The following is a 15,704-nucleotide window of genomic DNA, read 5'->3' as shown; positions in this document are numbered from 1 at the left end:
TGGTTCAATTGGATCACTGTTACGTCATATTTTCATGTGAACTCTTGATAGCGCGATGTACAACTTACAGACACGTTACCGCGCCATCTACCGTCCAATACAAACATTAACAAGCTGTCTTAAGATTGAATACAAAGCAGGTAAACCTGTGCAAACCCCGCTGTCAATACGGTAAGGGTCAACACACACTGGGCCAATTAAGTGCCAAATCCGACCCTCGTCAGGGAGAGGATATTGCCACTAAACCTCTGTGCTTTGATGAAAGGTTTTGTTCGTAAGGTCATCTTTAAGTGGTTCTCTAGAATGTTAATCAATTAGTGAATATTGAGATAAGATAAGCGTAAAGTAATCTCCTTAGGGTGTGATTAAACTCGTGATTCTCGTGAAGTTTCACAGAAAACTCGTAGGTGTGTAAAATATACCTTCAAAAATTTACTTTATACATATATGTAGGTAATAAGAATCCCATCAAAAACATAAATGTGAAATGAGAGCCAAGATCAATAGTGAGAATATTCGTCGTTTGACTTCGCCGAAAAAGAATTGAGATCTTTATGTGCCAAGTTCTAGTTTGCTTGGGGTGTTAATTAAAGTTCAGGATTTGACTCGTCTAGTTTTTACGTACAGTCGCCATCAGATATATCAGAGCGGCCATGGTGTTCACAATATCTGAACGCGAACTCTAACGCCTTCACAATAGAGGTGTGTTCAGATATTTGTGAGCGCCCTGGCCGCTCCGATATATCTGATGGCGACTGTAGACGCTATCTTATTTCTCCATAAATACACACACATTTATTCAGCAAATAGGCCACAAGAGCACTTTTACACGTCAACATTGAATTTACATAAAAGCAAAAATAATAACATCAACAATTTTATAAAATAAAACTAACAATTCGATCTAACGTATTACAATTACTAAGAGATGTATATAGTCTCTTAATGTCGAATTACATACAAAATACAGATAATAAAACACACGAAAAAAAATCTATAATATTTAGAGGTGTAAATGTCTAAAATTTAGTTTCTTGGTTTAAAAACTAGCCAAGACAAATCCTGAACTATAGTTTCACCCCAAGCAAACTAGAACTTGGCACCCATATACCCCCGCACCCTGATCATTTAAATCTATCACACACATAACCGTGTGACAGTTCATATGATTGCAATTTGTGTTGTAGTGTGTTTAAGATAGAGCAGTCAAGTGAAACGTATTAGTAAATGTAATGTGACCCGAATAAATCTTACGGAGGGACAGACGGACGGACAACAATCCGAAACAATTAGGGACCTTACGTTGCAGGGTTGCCACGTCAGTAAGAAATTCTACTAAGACTGTCGTTGCCACTGAGTGAATCTCAGATTTTTTATAAAAAAAACCGGGAAAGTGCGAGTCGGACTCGCGCACGAAGGGTTCCGTACTGTAATGCAAAAAAAAAAACAAAAAAAAGCAAAAAAAAAACGGTCACCCATCCAAGGCCCCACTTAAATCTTTATTTTATTCTGTTTTTAGTATTTGTTGTTATAGCGGCAACAGAAATACATCATCTGTGAAAATTTCAACTGTCTAGCTATCACGGTTCGTGAGATACAGCCTGGTGACAGACGGACGGACGGACGGACGGACAGCGAAGTCTTAGTAATAGGGTCCCGTTTTACCCTTTGGGTACGGAACCCTAAAAATGGCAACTCAAAAATAAATTGAAACAGTCACTTCGATAAAATATCATGGAGATTTTTTCTTTCTATTCTTTAAACATATTGACATGCAGCACAGCTTATCGGCTGAAATGTTTGTACAGTTTTGGTTTTTACATGCAACATTAGCTTAAATTAATTGGTCGGAAGTTTGGAAATTAAGACAGAATTGAGCGATCACGACACCGATCCTAGTTCTTATTTTAGGTACCGTCAAATAAATAAATAAATATTATAGCACACATATACACAAATTGAGAAAGGTATGTTGTTGAGATGGTTTGGACATGTGGAAAGAATGAGTGAAAGAAGGCTGACAAAGAGAGTGTATGAGGGAGAAGTGGAAGTGGGAGTTGGAAGGGGTAGACCTCGGCGGACTTTCTCTGATCAGATCGGGGAAATCCTGAAGAAAGGCCAGGTCAAGAGCACCCTAAACCGGCGAGCGTGTATGAGGAAGGAATGTTATGAATGTGAAGGAAGCGAAAGAGGTATGTCAGGATCGTAGCAAGTGGAAATCCGTGGTCTCTGCCTACCCCTCCGGGAAATAGGCGTGATTATATGTATGTATGTATATACACAAATTGACTAAGCCCCCCGGAAAGCTCAAGAAGGCTTGTGTTGTGAGTGCTCAGACAACGATATATACCTACCTATATGCAAATAAAATTTAATTTTGTCCGACCCACTTCGTACCTTGTCACAGTGTCAATCAATATTAGGGTCGCTAAATAATATGAAAGTCGCTAGGCACCGAATACTATTGTCACGGTACAGGAAGGGCCGGAAAAAAAAATAACTTTAAGGGTTAAAAGTTAAAAGGGTTAGGGATAAGTTCGCCTTTGTACTAATGATGTGTGTTCTTTCATGTTTTATGTTTCTTTTTCTACAATAAAGTATTTTAGTACTACTACTACTAAAATCCTTATTCCTTGACTGACTAATGGCTGTACCTAATAATAGGTATTAGAACTATTTTACTCGGTGAGTGACAACTAGAGATGCAACGGATAGTTGTTTGGCCGGATACCGGATACCGGATATCCGGCCTCGACACTGGCCGAATATCCGGTATCCGGCCGCCGGATATTCGGCCGGCGGAGCTATACCTACATTTCGGTTTTTCGGGTGCGCATTCTGCAGGTTTGACCTGTTTCCTAGTAAACGTTCGCGCGGACTCATTTCTAGGTTCGAAATGAGCACGCGTGCAAGTCAGTGGAATGATTAAATTGTTTTAAAATAATAAACAAGTACGATTATGACCGTGTCTGTTTCTCAAATCCAAGTCGTTTACTCCGAAATCAAGCAATGTTATTATCCGGTATCCGGCCGGATACCAGGTCACTATCCGGTATCCGGCCGGATAGTAAAATAATGGCCGGATAGGCCGGATACCGGATAGTAACCGGATATCCGGTGCATCTCTAGTGACAACCCTACGCGGGTCGGTCGAGATGAGTACCACTAGTTAGATAACTTTGATAGGACTTGGGCTAAACGCTCTAGGTTAAACAAACATGTTTGGGCTGCTGTCAAGACTGACATACATACAAACTACGTATACATACGGGTTTAATGATCATGTTTTTCTATCTATACCTACGTGTACCTCTTTACAAATGTATGTTGGTAAGTACTTACTCAAGTACTAGGTAGGTAGGTAGGTTAGGTAGGTTGGTAGTAGGTATTAGATTTAGCGCCCTAACAAGATTTAAAGGTTGAATAAATAAATAAATAAATATTAGAGGACATTTTTACACAAATTGACTGCCCCACGGTAAGCTCAAGAAGGCTTGCGTTGTGGGTACCCATATATAATGTATAAATACTTAAATACATAGAATACAGCCATGACTCAGGAACAAATATCTGTATCATCATACAAATAAATGCCCTTACCAGGATTCGAACCCGGGACCATCGGCTTCATAGGCAGGGTCACTACCCACTAGGCCAGACCGGTCGTCGTTGAATAAATATAAGATTAGGTACTTACTTAAGTAATTTTTTTTTTATTTATTATGAATGGGCCATGGGCTTACTCATGGCCACAGATTAGCCGAGGCGTAGACGTGGCCTACGATGTAGCGAGCTCGCCCAGAAGGTGCCTGTTCACTCTTGATTTGAAGGTTGCCGGGTTATAAGAACACGGAAATATAGACGCCGGCAAGGAATTCCATTTAGGTAGGTAGGTACCGTAGGTACATGTTGTTTGATTGAAATCATTTTAGACTTATCTTTTAACATAACTCAAATAAAACCTGTGTAAAAGCGTGAGACCACAAAACGTGTCCAAAATAATAATCACGGTGAAATTTATCTGATTGTCATCCCACAAAATAAAGTAAATCGCCGACTAAATCTCCAAACACGATCTTTAACCCAAAACAAATCGTTAAAATAACGAATGAATTTAATATCGTAAAAACAAAACAATATTATTCAGTTAATAATGAGAAGAGCTTTGTAACTAAACACCTACTTAATATAAGAGAGAGAAAGACGCATTGAAACGCGTAAGAGCGAGCGAGATAACCGTATGTTTCGTAGCTTCGTGCGTGCGCGCAACCGTGTATTCCCATTGGTTGAAATCACGCAGACTAGATGAGTGACATAAAAACCAGATTAACATGACCCCGAGTTCCGTATTAGTAACGCGTAAGCCTAGAACGCGCTTAAACTGGACATGACTCGCCCGTACTCTGCTAGCTATGAGAATAAAGCTCAGACACGGCGTCGTTAAAGCGAGATAGCATCGCGTTCGCCACGCGAAAGAAAAGGACGCGTACATAGTGATTCATTGGCTTTTATCTTGTACAAACACTTCGACGCACAGTTTGATTAATACGCGGCTGCCTCACTTGGTCGGGTCGGTATATTATGCGTGTTAGTATGCGCAGCTTGCGTTGGCGTGGCACTAACGACGAACACGCGTTTTGGGTATTTAATAAATGCATTAAATGTAATGGAGGTTTAATACGAAACAGTTAACAAGTTTAAAATATTCTTTTTCTTTTGGACTATTATTTTAATGATTTTGTTATGTAGGTATTTGTAAATATCTATATGTAGTTTAATAATCATTTTACCATGACTGTTAGACATAGATTAGTTAACTATTCGAAATCTTTATTTATGAATTTAATCCTTATTTAGTAATTAATATGAATGATTTTGTTGGTCCGAATGTAAATAAAACAAAATACAGCATCCCCTTCTTAACGCATTCATTGCCACATTTGCCACCCAGCCAAACAAGGCATCCGCGCCAGGCCACAATAATTTTGTCATATAAAGCAGTAGCACCACGATCCCGACAATCGGGTCGTCCGGCCTGGGAACGAAATCATAAAATAACCGATAGTCGGGTTCTCGGCATTGAATGTGTTAATTCCCTTTTTATCAATTCTATCAAGTTGACTGTCAGTTGTAAAAAAGTATCCTGTTTTATTATTATTCGAAGGAAACGGGCCCAGACAAGAAAACGATATTTATCAACATTATTATATTAAATCAACACCCTGAGTCTTATAACTACGGCATTAGAGTCCAACTTCCATCGTATCCTCACGAGAAGCAATAAATATTTTTCATATCGAAATGAGCAGTCTGTTTATCAAAACCTGCGTCCAATATTCTTACCAATTACATTGGATATCATTTTACGATAAATCGCTTGCATTAAATACATAGCTTTCGGCTTAAGAGATATAATTCCGATTTATTCAACCGTTCCCTTCATTGTAAACATTTTTCTCTTAAAATAACACTTTAAGCTCTCGCGTTTTTAACACATAGGTATTTAATTACACAAACGGGTCTACCGCGATATAATTTCATTGTTTTTACCTTAAATTCCGTTGTTTCATGTCTCCTCTACACGATGGGCCACCGCCGGCCACTCCAAGGGACGCATTTATGCGTTAGAGGGAGCAAGTGATATTGCTATCTTATTCTACCGCACGGCTGCGTCCCTTGGAGTGGCCAGCGCTGGCCCATCATGTAGAGGAGCCATCAGCTGAGTTGCATCAGCTGTGGTCACGGAAAGACCACCACCACCAAAACCCGCCAACCGCCGTCTTTCCGTGACCACAGCTGGTGCTCAGCTTCCCCTTTACTTATCCCTTTCTTGCAAACACGTAAGTCAAAATGACAGATAAAGACAAACGATTCATAGCTGGTTCAGGTCAGTAACGCGTTTACGAATAATGCCATTAATAATTAAATTAAATACTGGTAACCGGCAGAATGGTCAAAGAAAATTAAACAGAACTAGACTTAATTATAATGAGTTATGAATATATTATACTAAAACAAGACAGGGAACCTTTTAGGGTCCGTTATCCAAATACTTATTCAAAGTATTTAAGTACCAAGATTTGAAGAAAACAATTATAAAACTAAAGAACCTATTTCCAATAAATTCACTGATGAATGTGTAGTATTTTGCGTAATTACCTAAATGTTAAAAACAGTCTTAGATTCCAATTAAAAAAAATATACCATTTATCATTTATTCAGTCATTTGAAAAAAAAAAACAAATAAATTGTACAAACAATAAAACGTCAATTATTTTTCATTTAGGTACTTATTTCAATTTCTACACAAAAAAAAAAACAGCATTACAATGGCATTTTTAATTTTATATAAGTAAAATACAATTTTACAAACAAAATATCCAATCACTTGTATTTTAGACGAAATTGTTCTTCAAAGACCTTCGAATTTTTTAATCACTGTCACTAAGTGGTACTTCAGAATCTTCTGCGTCCTTTAAACGTACTTTCTGGAATGCTGCCACAACAGTATCGAAAATCCTATCCATCGTTATATCTGCTTGTAATGTGTCTTGTTCTGCATCTGCTACATGCCTATCGAAGTTTTCAAAAGTTTCCTGAGATACACTATCCGCTATATTCTTCAGTACTTCATCTTGATTACCTTTCACTCTACGAGCATTAAGCTTCACTAAATCGAAGAAATGTTTTGCGGGAGTCATATCTTCAATGCAGACTGGAAGTCTAAGTAATTCGTGACCTCTTAACTTCAGGGAGTTTTCAATTTTACTGATTTCATCAAACTCCGAAGTGTAGGTATCAATCAGATCTACGAGCTCACATTTTGACATTTCTTCAGTATGAGGCACATCATTCCGTTCAAGCCATGCTATTATGTCAGATTTTATACTGAATAACGTCGGTTTTTTGATAACATCGTCATGATGTTCATAATTGTGTATTATTACAACGCTTTTCTCAGGCAAGATTGGGATGACTTCATTTATCACCCAATTTGCAAAGTTATTTGTTGTGAAATCATCAATAGTCTTTAAAGCGTAAACTCCAGATTTCGATATAGCATAGATATTTTTGACCAAACCTTTTTGGATTATCTCTATGTCTGCTTTTACTGCTGTGTTCATCAATTTGTTAAATTCTTTAAAACTGTAGTAGTTATTAAGGCTGGACATAACTGTTTCGTCAACGTAGAAAATTTCTCTGTTTTCTTCGCGATATCGCACAATGTCTTTCAGATAATAATACCTCTCAAATGTGAGGCTCGGTCTTTCCATGACAATGTATCCTTTAAATATTCTTAGCCAAACATATCCAAGATTGGCCAAGCATTTGCGAAACATTCGAATATCTACGTAGTGAGGTATCTTCCCGTACAAAGCTACAAATAGATTCTTTGTGGTTGGAGCTGTATCTGGACTTGGAGATAGACTGGACGCGTTCATATAGAAAGCAATCAGGCGTTCTTGTATCAATGATCGCTCGATATCCTTAATCTCTGTTGCTTTTAAATTGGTATATTGTGTAAAGAATGTTCTCCTGTCAAGTCCAGTATAAAAATGAGCGCGTTCAAGATCGCTGGAGAAAGTTTTAATCGATTTGCCCTCTTCTTCTGATTTTTGCATTATTCGTTTGAGGAAGCGAGCTGATTCGATGTTGGACGATCTATTTAGGAATTCTTGATTTACAACACTAGACAAGGTCTTTGATGAACACGGCTGTCCCGCCATTTTGTGTTAGTAACGCGTCTAATGAGCGCCGTCACGCGTTTGACGTCCGAATGGTTCGGCGTTCGCCGCGAAACTGCGGGGCGCGGGACGGGACCGAGGCGCGTTGTCGTGATGTTGAGAATACGTGCGCGCTCGGTCTGGCAACGTAGCACGCGGCCGGTTTGACTAATGTAAGCGCGATGAATTACGGTGCAACTTTTACTTGTCATAATTACTAATACTTATACTTTACAACAAGGTAGCGAGATAAGTCCCTAGGTACCTACGGAATTAAGCGTCCTTAATTGTTATTCTGATAGCAAAATTATGCGTAAAACCAAGTGTCTATTCAAATCATTACTTATTACAATAAAAAAAATACGATACGCGATTTAGCGCATATTTTAATACTTATTTATGAAGTTAATGTATTAAATTAATCCGTCCTCAATTATCTCGCAGTAGGTAATATAAATATCATAAATAGGGAATAAAGGGTGATTAATTGGATTAAGTACCAAATTAAAACTACAGGTCTATCAAATAGGCACTAATGTATTTCTGAATAAAACAATTATCATACAAAATTACCACGACAGTCGACAAAATATGTTTCATAGGTCGAAAATATTATTAAATCAGTATGGATTACAAACAAAATAACCGTTTGACTTTAATAACACCATCAGTACGCATAAGATGGTCGCATTTATCTCTTTTATACGTAGTCGCGTGGTATTAAAAAGTGATACATTACCTATAACTAAACGTTTTTGGTATTTTTCAATCACTATCACTGAGCGGCACTTCTGAATCTTCATCTTTAAATCGTAGGTTCTGAAAGCCTTTTACAACACTATCTAAGACATCGTCCATCTTCATATCTATATCCATTGTATCTCTCTCTTTATCTGCTATATTTTTATCATACTTCTCTAACGTAGATTGAGGGACACTTTCTAGTATTAAATTGATGTTTACTCGTACTTTGTGGGCATTCAGTTTTATTAACTCCAAGAGATATTTAGCTGGAGTCATATCTTCAATACAGACAGGCAGACGGCGCAACTGATGGTCTTTTAACTGAAGTGAGTTTTCAATTACACTGATTTCATCAATTTCAGAAGTATAGGTGTCTATTAGAGACATCAGTTCACATTTCGACATATCTTCCACAAACGGTACGTTATTCCGCTCAAGCCACTCTATCATGTCTTCTTTTACACTGTATAGCGTAGGTTTCTTAATAACATCATCATGATGATCGTATTTTTGTATTACAACAACACTTTTCTCGGGCAACAGAGGTAGTAAATCATCTAATATCCAACTGGCAAAGTTAGATGACGTGAAATCATCAAGAGTCTTCATAGCATACACTCCAGTTTTCGAGACAGCGTATATGTGTTTTAATAAAACACTTTGTGATAAGTCTATGTTTGCTTTTGCGGCTGTTTTCAGCAGACTGATGTATTTTTTAAAAGGATAGAGATTACAACTGGTGGTCAAAACTATTTCATCGACGTATAAAATCTCTCTGTTCTCTTCGCGATATCGTATTATGTCCTTCAGATAATAGTATCTTTCAAATGTGACGCTAGGTCTTTCCATGACAATGTATCCTTTAGCTATCCTTAACCAAACATATTCAAACTTGACCAAGTATTTACGAAACGTGCGAATATCAACGTATTTAGGAATCCTTCCGTACAGAGCTGCGAATAGATTCTTCGTTGTAGGTGCAATCCCTGGAGTCGGGGAACTAGCTGAGTTCAAATAGAAAGCAACCAATCGCTCTTGTATTACAGATCTATCAATGTCCTTCACATCTGTGATTTGTGTATCCGTGTATTTGAGGGCAGGCATAATTCTTTTATCGAGGCCGGTGTAGTAATATGTGCGTTCCATAGGGTCAGTCAAGGGTTTAACCAACATATTCTCTTCTCTAGATTTGTCCAATATGCGTTGGAGAAATCGAACCGATTCGATGTTGCTCACGTTATTTCGAAATTCAAAATTAATAACACATGGCGGTTGTGTCAAGGAACTCGGTTCCGCCTCCATTTTGTATGACTAACGCGTCGATGGGGAAACGTCAATCGTTCAACGTCTGAAACGTTCGGCATTCGCCGCGCAACTAAGCGCCGCGTTGTCATGAATTGTTATTCCATACGTAAAAAAGAGGGAAAGGATGATAATAATAATCGCGCGCGTTCGAGTTGGCAACGTAGCGCGCAGCTGATGTGGCTATTGTAAGCGTGACGAATGAATGTGCATCTATTAGTGTATCTTTGGCATTTAGACATATATATAATTAATGAATCCAGAAAAAAAAAGCAACTATAATAGTTTATTTACTGTAAGTACCTACCTGACTAAAAATTATTTTGTAAGTAAGTATTATTTTATAAATTTATATAAATACGTTTAATTTATAATCATTATCAATAGACACCTTAACTTCTACGTTAGACCATCGTTTCTAATACATATGTGTAAAAAAGAGATTTGGATTTCTAAAACCGCCCCTATATATTTATAACAAAAAAACGAGTACCTTTACTTATTTCTGGTCTTCAACTCATTTATGCAAACTGATGTAAACTAAGTATGCCGCAGTAGAAAGTATTAAAATTACTTGGTATAGAGTTACACCAAGAAAAGTCTGCAACAATTTTGATAGCACACGCAGTGCAAGTGTTATTTATACGTCATAATTTCATAGAAGTTTGACGTTTCACTTGCACGGCGTGTGATATCAAAATCGCTGCTGACTTTTATTGGTCTGACTCTGCCAACCTAAGCCCTCGATATAAATAACTATTTACAATCAACTTATTTATGGATATATAATATATTGAATCATTAAAAGTACCGTGTATTAACACCACGCAACTACTGACTACCTATTTATTAAGTAAAACACTACTACCTATATATTGTCCAATTAAGTTTTTTATAATTAAAAAAAATCCCATGATAAAATCATAAGATTCACGAGTCACAGTTAAAATAAAATCGGCGCACCCTAATTCGCCGAGCGACCATCAGAGACGACGCGCGAGCGGCCGCCGCCGCGCCGGCGGGGGGAGGTCAGCCGGCACCGGGCGTTGGCACTCGGCAGCGGCAACGTCGCGTCGGCCATTTTGTATTAGTCGCGCGCTGAGTACGGACGTAGCACTATTGGAGTTATCGGCGGTTATTGGTGAGTTGAGTTTATAATTTTGTTAATATACCTGTTTTGATATTTTAAATGGTGGTATCTTAAAAGAACGCTTCTCCATAGAAACGTAGTCCCCAACTTGCTTGGATGTTAAATTCAAGTATAATTATAAATTATTTCTACACAATTCATTGTATGTTAACCATAGCCATCAATTTAACAAATTATATAGTTGGGGTCCCTTTGTTTCCCATAAAGTTTTAAGTCATAATGTATTATTTGCCATATTATCGTTAGTCATAAAACTGAAACCGTTAACTTTTCAGGATTTTCGTAAGGTTATGCTGTAGATGGGTTAGGTTAGGTTAGGTTTGTTTTATGGCAATCCTGAAAAGTTACGCGTTTCTGAGAAAAACCAATTATGACTAACGAAAATTCGGACAAACAATACATTATGACTTAAAACTATTTGGGAAACAATAGAGACCCTATATAGTTACACAGATTTAAAAGCTCCTAACTCTTGGATTAATTTTAAAATTACAGCTATTAGTTAATTAATATATTTAAGTAGGTACACCACATTGCGTAAAAAAAAAATACATAGTTCATATAAGGTCCAGAGAGAGAAGTCGGACTATGGGAAAGCTACGTTTGTATGTAGAAGTATTTATTATCGTTTTACCTAAATGAAAAAGTGATAATAAATATATTAGTAGTAGCACAGAATAAATAATATATATCCGGCCGGATGGTAAAATAATGGCCGGATACCGGATAGTAACCGGATATCCGGTGCATCTCTAGCGAATATCCCTTTTTTCGCACTTGTATCGTAATGTACTATTATACTTTAGGCACAACGTATTTATTACCCACAAGATAAACGTATACTTAGTTAGTGTTTTAGCCTAATTACAATAGGTGGCATTTATCGGAAAAGCGTCCAGTAATGGTATTCATATTCTAAACACGTTTTGAGACAGTTGGGACACAATGTGACAATTCTTCATATTTTAAATGAAATTTAAATTGTCTATTATTGATCATACAGTGTAATATGAGTAAACAGCATAATTTTAACAGCGTATTCCCGATCATATTTAGAGACAAAAATGATCTATAAACTTTTTTGATATTCGCCTAGTTTCATAGATATTATTAATTAAAAAAAAAACATTTTTTTATTGTTACATTGTGTAAAAGGCCTTTTTGGTGGTGATGCTGGTGCTATGGGACGTAGTCTAAACATCCTTATTGATAGATGTCAAAAAGTAGGATCTACGAAAAAAAAAATTCAAAACAAATTTAAGTGCCAAGTTTACCAATAACATTACAAACACAATACAAATACATTCAAAAAATTGAAAATAAAACAAAACAAAAAAAAATTGTTTTGGCAAAATTTACCTAAACTCATATTACATTTTGGGGTTCCGTACCCAAAGGGTAAAACGGGACCCCATTACTAAGACTTCGCTGTCCGTCCGTCCGTCCGTCCGTCTGTCACCAGGCTGTATCTCACGAACCGTGATAGCTACAGTTGAAATTTTCACAGATGATGTATTTCTGTTGCCGCTATAACAACAAATACTAAAAACAGAATAAAATAAAGATTTAAATGGGGCTCCCATACAACAAACGTGATTTTTTATCAAAGTTAAGCAACGTCGGGAGTGGTCAGTATTTGGATGGGTGACCGTTTTTTTTGCTTTGTTTTTCGTTTTTTTTGCATTATAGTACGGAACCCTTCGTGCGCGAGTCCGACTCGCACTTGCCCGGTTTTTTACTTCTTTTGACCTCAGAAATGCGTGGTTTAAATGATTCGGTTTGCTCATGTTACACCGTGTATATTATATACAATTAAATACCTACGCATTGTTTCAGTTGGATGAAAAAATGGCTGCAGAAATGATGTTGGAAGTTTTTGAAAAGCAATTATCTGATTTTAAAAAAGAGGATATACAGAAAAAAATGGATATAGCCAGTAATGTAAGCAAACAAATTGAACTGACTAATAATAGACCAACTGGGAAAGATAACACTCTTCCCGTAACGAAGTGCCATAAGCTTACTGGAGTACCCTTAGAGACTTTAATGGATGTAAATTCTCTTGACAGTAAGTCTATCAATTTTGAACATTGGTTAAGAGAACAAAAACAAATGATACAAAGCCACAATTTTGAGTATTACAGCATACGGAAACTACTGTTAAAAAACTACACGCAACTCCTAGAAATACCAACAGGGATAAAATATAGTCAAGAGTACGAGGGTTATAAGAAGTTTTTCACTCTAGTACAGCTGCCAGGAACAAAGGCTTCAATCATTGTCGAAAAACCAGAAACGGTCATGGAGAGACAGAGGTTTTTATACAAGAAGATGATGTACAGGGAACAAAAAAAGAACATAGTGTACATAGGCAAGGTAAATCTGATCATAAACCACGGTAAATTTAGTTTCAAAGAAGACAACGTTGAATCAAAAACTCGGTTTATCATAGCAGCGTCGCAAAAGTTTGGTCCCTTGAGTTACATCTACTGTTGCGGGAATAGCCAGGAGTATATGACGAATTGGGTAGAAGAGAAAATTTTACCACAACTGTCAGAGGAAAGCGTAATAATTTTCCAAGAAAATGTTTTAAGTAGCGACGAAGATAAAGTTGTTAGTGATCTGTCGAAAGAGGACATTATAAACTGGTTGAACGCTAACGAAGTCCCTCATGATCCTAAAATGCACCGAGTAGAATTGTATAATCTTGTAAAGACAGTTCAAAAAAGTCGTGTAGAGAAACTGTCGCCAGCAGAACTCAGTTTTAGAGCAAGGGGCCATATTACAATAAGGAAAAAGAAGTGCAATTTAAACAACAACTTTTTTGATCCTTTCTGGGGCTTTCTTGTGCATGAGATGAACAACGCTACGACAATACCGCTAATTAAATCCACAATGAAGCAACATCAGCACGCGATAACTAACACAGCAAATACAATCGTCCAAAATTGTCCGCTTGAATATTGGAACAATTTAGGTAACATATTGCTAGACAAAGAAAGAGATATCTATAGAGAAGACTTGGAAATAGAGTATGTGATAGATAAACTGATGACTATGGTAAAACATGAAGGATTGCCGAAAGAATGGGAGACCAATTCAAAGTTAGATGAATACAGTAGAACAGCGGAGCAGAAATACATACTTCTTTCCGATAATCTATTAAAATTGTATGAAAATATGCAAAGAACTCAATATTACAAGTCATTAAATATATTTAAACAATAACTAAATCTTTTTTTTACACACGTGCACTTTAATGGTAACATTCCATTTCTGACCGCAGCTGCACTACTGGTACTGAACGCGTCGGTGTTTATTGTCAATTTCCGCAGTAAAATGAACAGTAGTGCAGCTGTCATTGGAAATGGACTGTCACCTTAATGCTGCGTTTCCACTATAGATGTGCGAGGATGCGTAGCGAGGGATGTGTTTTTTAAGAACCAACAAAATCGCTTCATTTACCCATCCTCGCTCAGCGCAGCTCTAGTCGGCAACTTCTATTGGTCCTTAACACTCTTAACACACACATCCCTCGTTACGCATCCTCGCACACCTCTGATCACATATTCGCTTGTCAGAACCAACGGCCCGGTTCTAATTTTAATATGGGCCGGACACCATCATGAATACTGACATTACTTTGAAGGAATGTAATTTTTAGTGATAGTGTCATTGTCATGAAGGAATGACGGAAAGTAATGAAGTTTATTTAAATATTTTCCTTTAGTATTGGAGTTATGACAAAGTAATGACTAAAATACGTCAGTTAATAGATCTAGAAACAATATGGATTAGATATGTCAGTGTCAAATGTGACGTTGCTACAAACAAAAACGTCACTTTTGACACTCACTCATCTAATCCATATCGTTTCTAGATCTATTAATTGACGTATCTTAAAGTTCGAATCGGGCAGATAGGTACAGTCAAGGAATTTAAATTCCGACCCATTTCGTACTTTGTCACAGTGACAACCGTATGAGGTCTCTAGCGGCTTTCATATTGATTGTCACTGTGACAAAGTACGAAATGGGTCGGAATTTTAATTCCTTGACTGTACCTTTACTTATTTCATGAACAATAAATGGGACCGGGACCCTACTTAATTGATGTTGTATAACACCATCCAACAAAGGCATGTTAGGTGTCTCGAGCCTATCTCGAAAATATATAGATTCCATAGAGAAACCAGGTGTTCCTTCCAATAATTATGGTACTATGTGAAGCAATCATCTTTGAATTAATCTCGTACAATACCATTGCAATATAAACCCTAACTCATATAAAATAAGGTTGATTATTACATACGCGGGGCTTATCTATAAGGGAGCGAGCCGTGAGTAGGATGGCCTTCAACCTTAAGTATTAAGTATAGTGTGCAAGATAATAAAACTTTATGAAGGGTTTAAATTAAAGCGTGATAGTGGCAAATGTGTACGGTTCGTCTAGTGGTAAGTGGTCGTCGTAGCATACAGCTGCATGTCAAATTTTAAGAAAGACCACGATTTGTTGTGTTAAAAGCGTAACAATAATTTCCCCTCATTTCATTTATATGAGAGCCGAGTAGGGACCCGCTTAGCTTTAAAATAAAACTAAAATATTTCATTTACCAATTGGCGAAAAAACAAAACTATGTAGGTATTGTGATTTAAATATATGGTCTTAAAATTAGCTCATACTTTTTATAAAGACAAAATATATTTATTAACAACGAAATATTCATATCAACATTATCCACATGGAATTAGAAGCGATAACACGATGTAAGTACCGAAATTTTC

General features: G+C 37.0%; 2 protein-coding genes across 2 annotated transcripts; one reads left to right on the top strand and one right to left on the bottom strand.

Moving 5' to 3' along the window:
* Positions 1-6,425: 6,425 nt before the first annotated feature.
* LOC134675673 (uncharacterized) lies at positions 6,426-7,946 on the bottom strand. Its single transcript, XM_063534000.1, has one exon. It carries the CDS (start codon positions 7,725-7,727, stop codon positions 6,432-6,434), a length of 1,296 nt encoding a protein of 431 aa, XP_063390070.1. The 5' UTR covers positions 7,728-7,946; the 3' UTR covers positions 6,426-6,431.
* A 2,914-nt stretch (positions 7,947-10,860) lies between these two features.
* LOC134675615 (uncharacterized) lies at positions 10,861-14,153 on the top strand. Its single transcript, XM_063533937.1, has 2 exons — positions 10,861-10,911; positions 12,757-14,153. The coding sequence occupies exon 2, from the start codon at positions 12,769-12,771 to the stop codon at positions 14,146-14,148; it is 1,380 nt and encodes a 459-aa protein (XP_063390007.1). The 5' UTR covers positions 10,861-10,911; positions 12,757-12,768; the 3' UTR covers positions 14,149-14,153.
* Positions 14,154-15,704: the final 1,551 nt, after the last annotated feature.

Source organism: Cydia fagiglandana, chromosome 22 (assembly GCF_963556715.1).
Source record: "Cydia fagiglandana chromosome 22, ilCydFagi1.1, whole genome shotgun sequence".
In the NCBI taxonomy this organism is placed as follows: domain Eukaryota; kingdom Metazoa; phylum Arthropoda; class Insecta; order Lepidoptera; family Tortricidae; genus Cydia; species Cydia fagiglandana.
The sequence above is the reverse complement of the archived record's forward strand: the minus strand, read 5'-3'. Positions and strand labels throughout refer to the sequence as shown.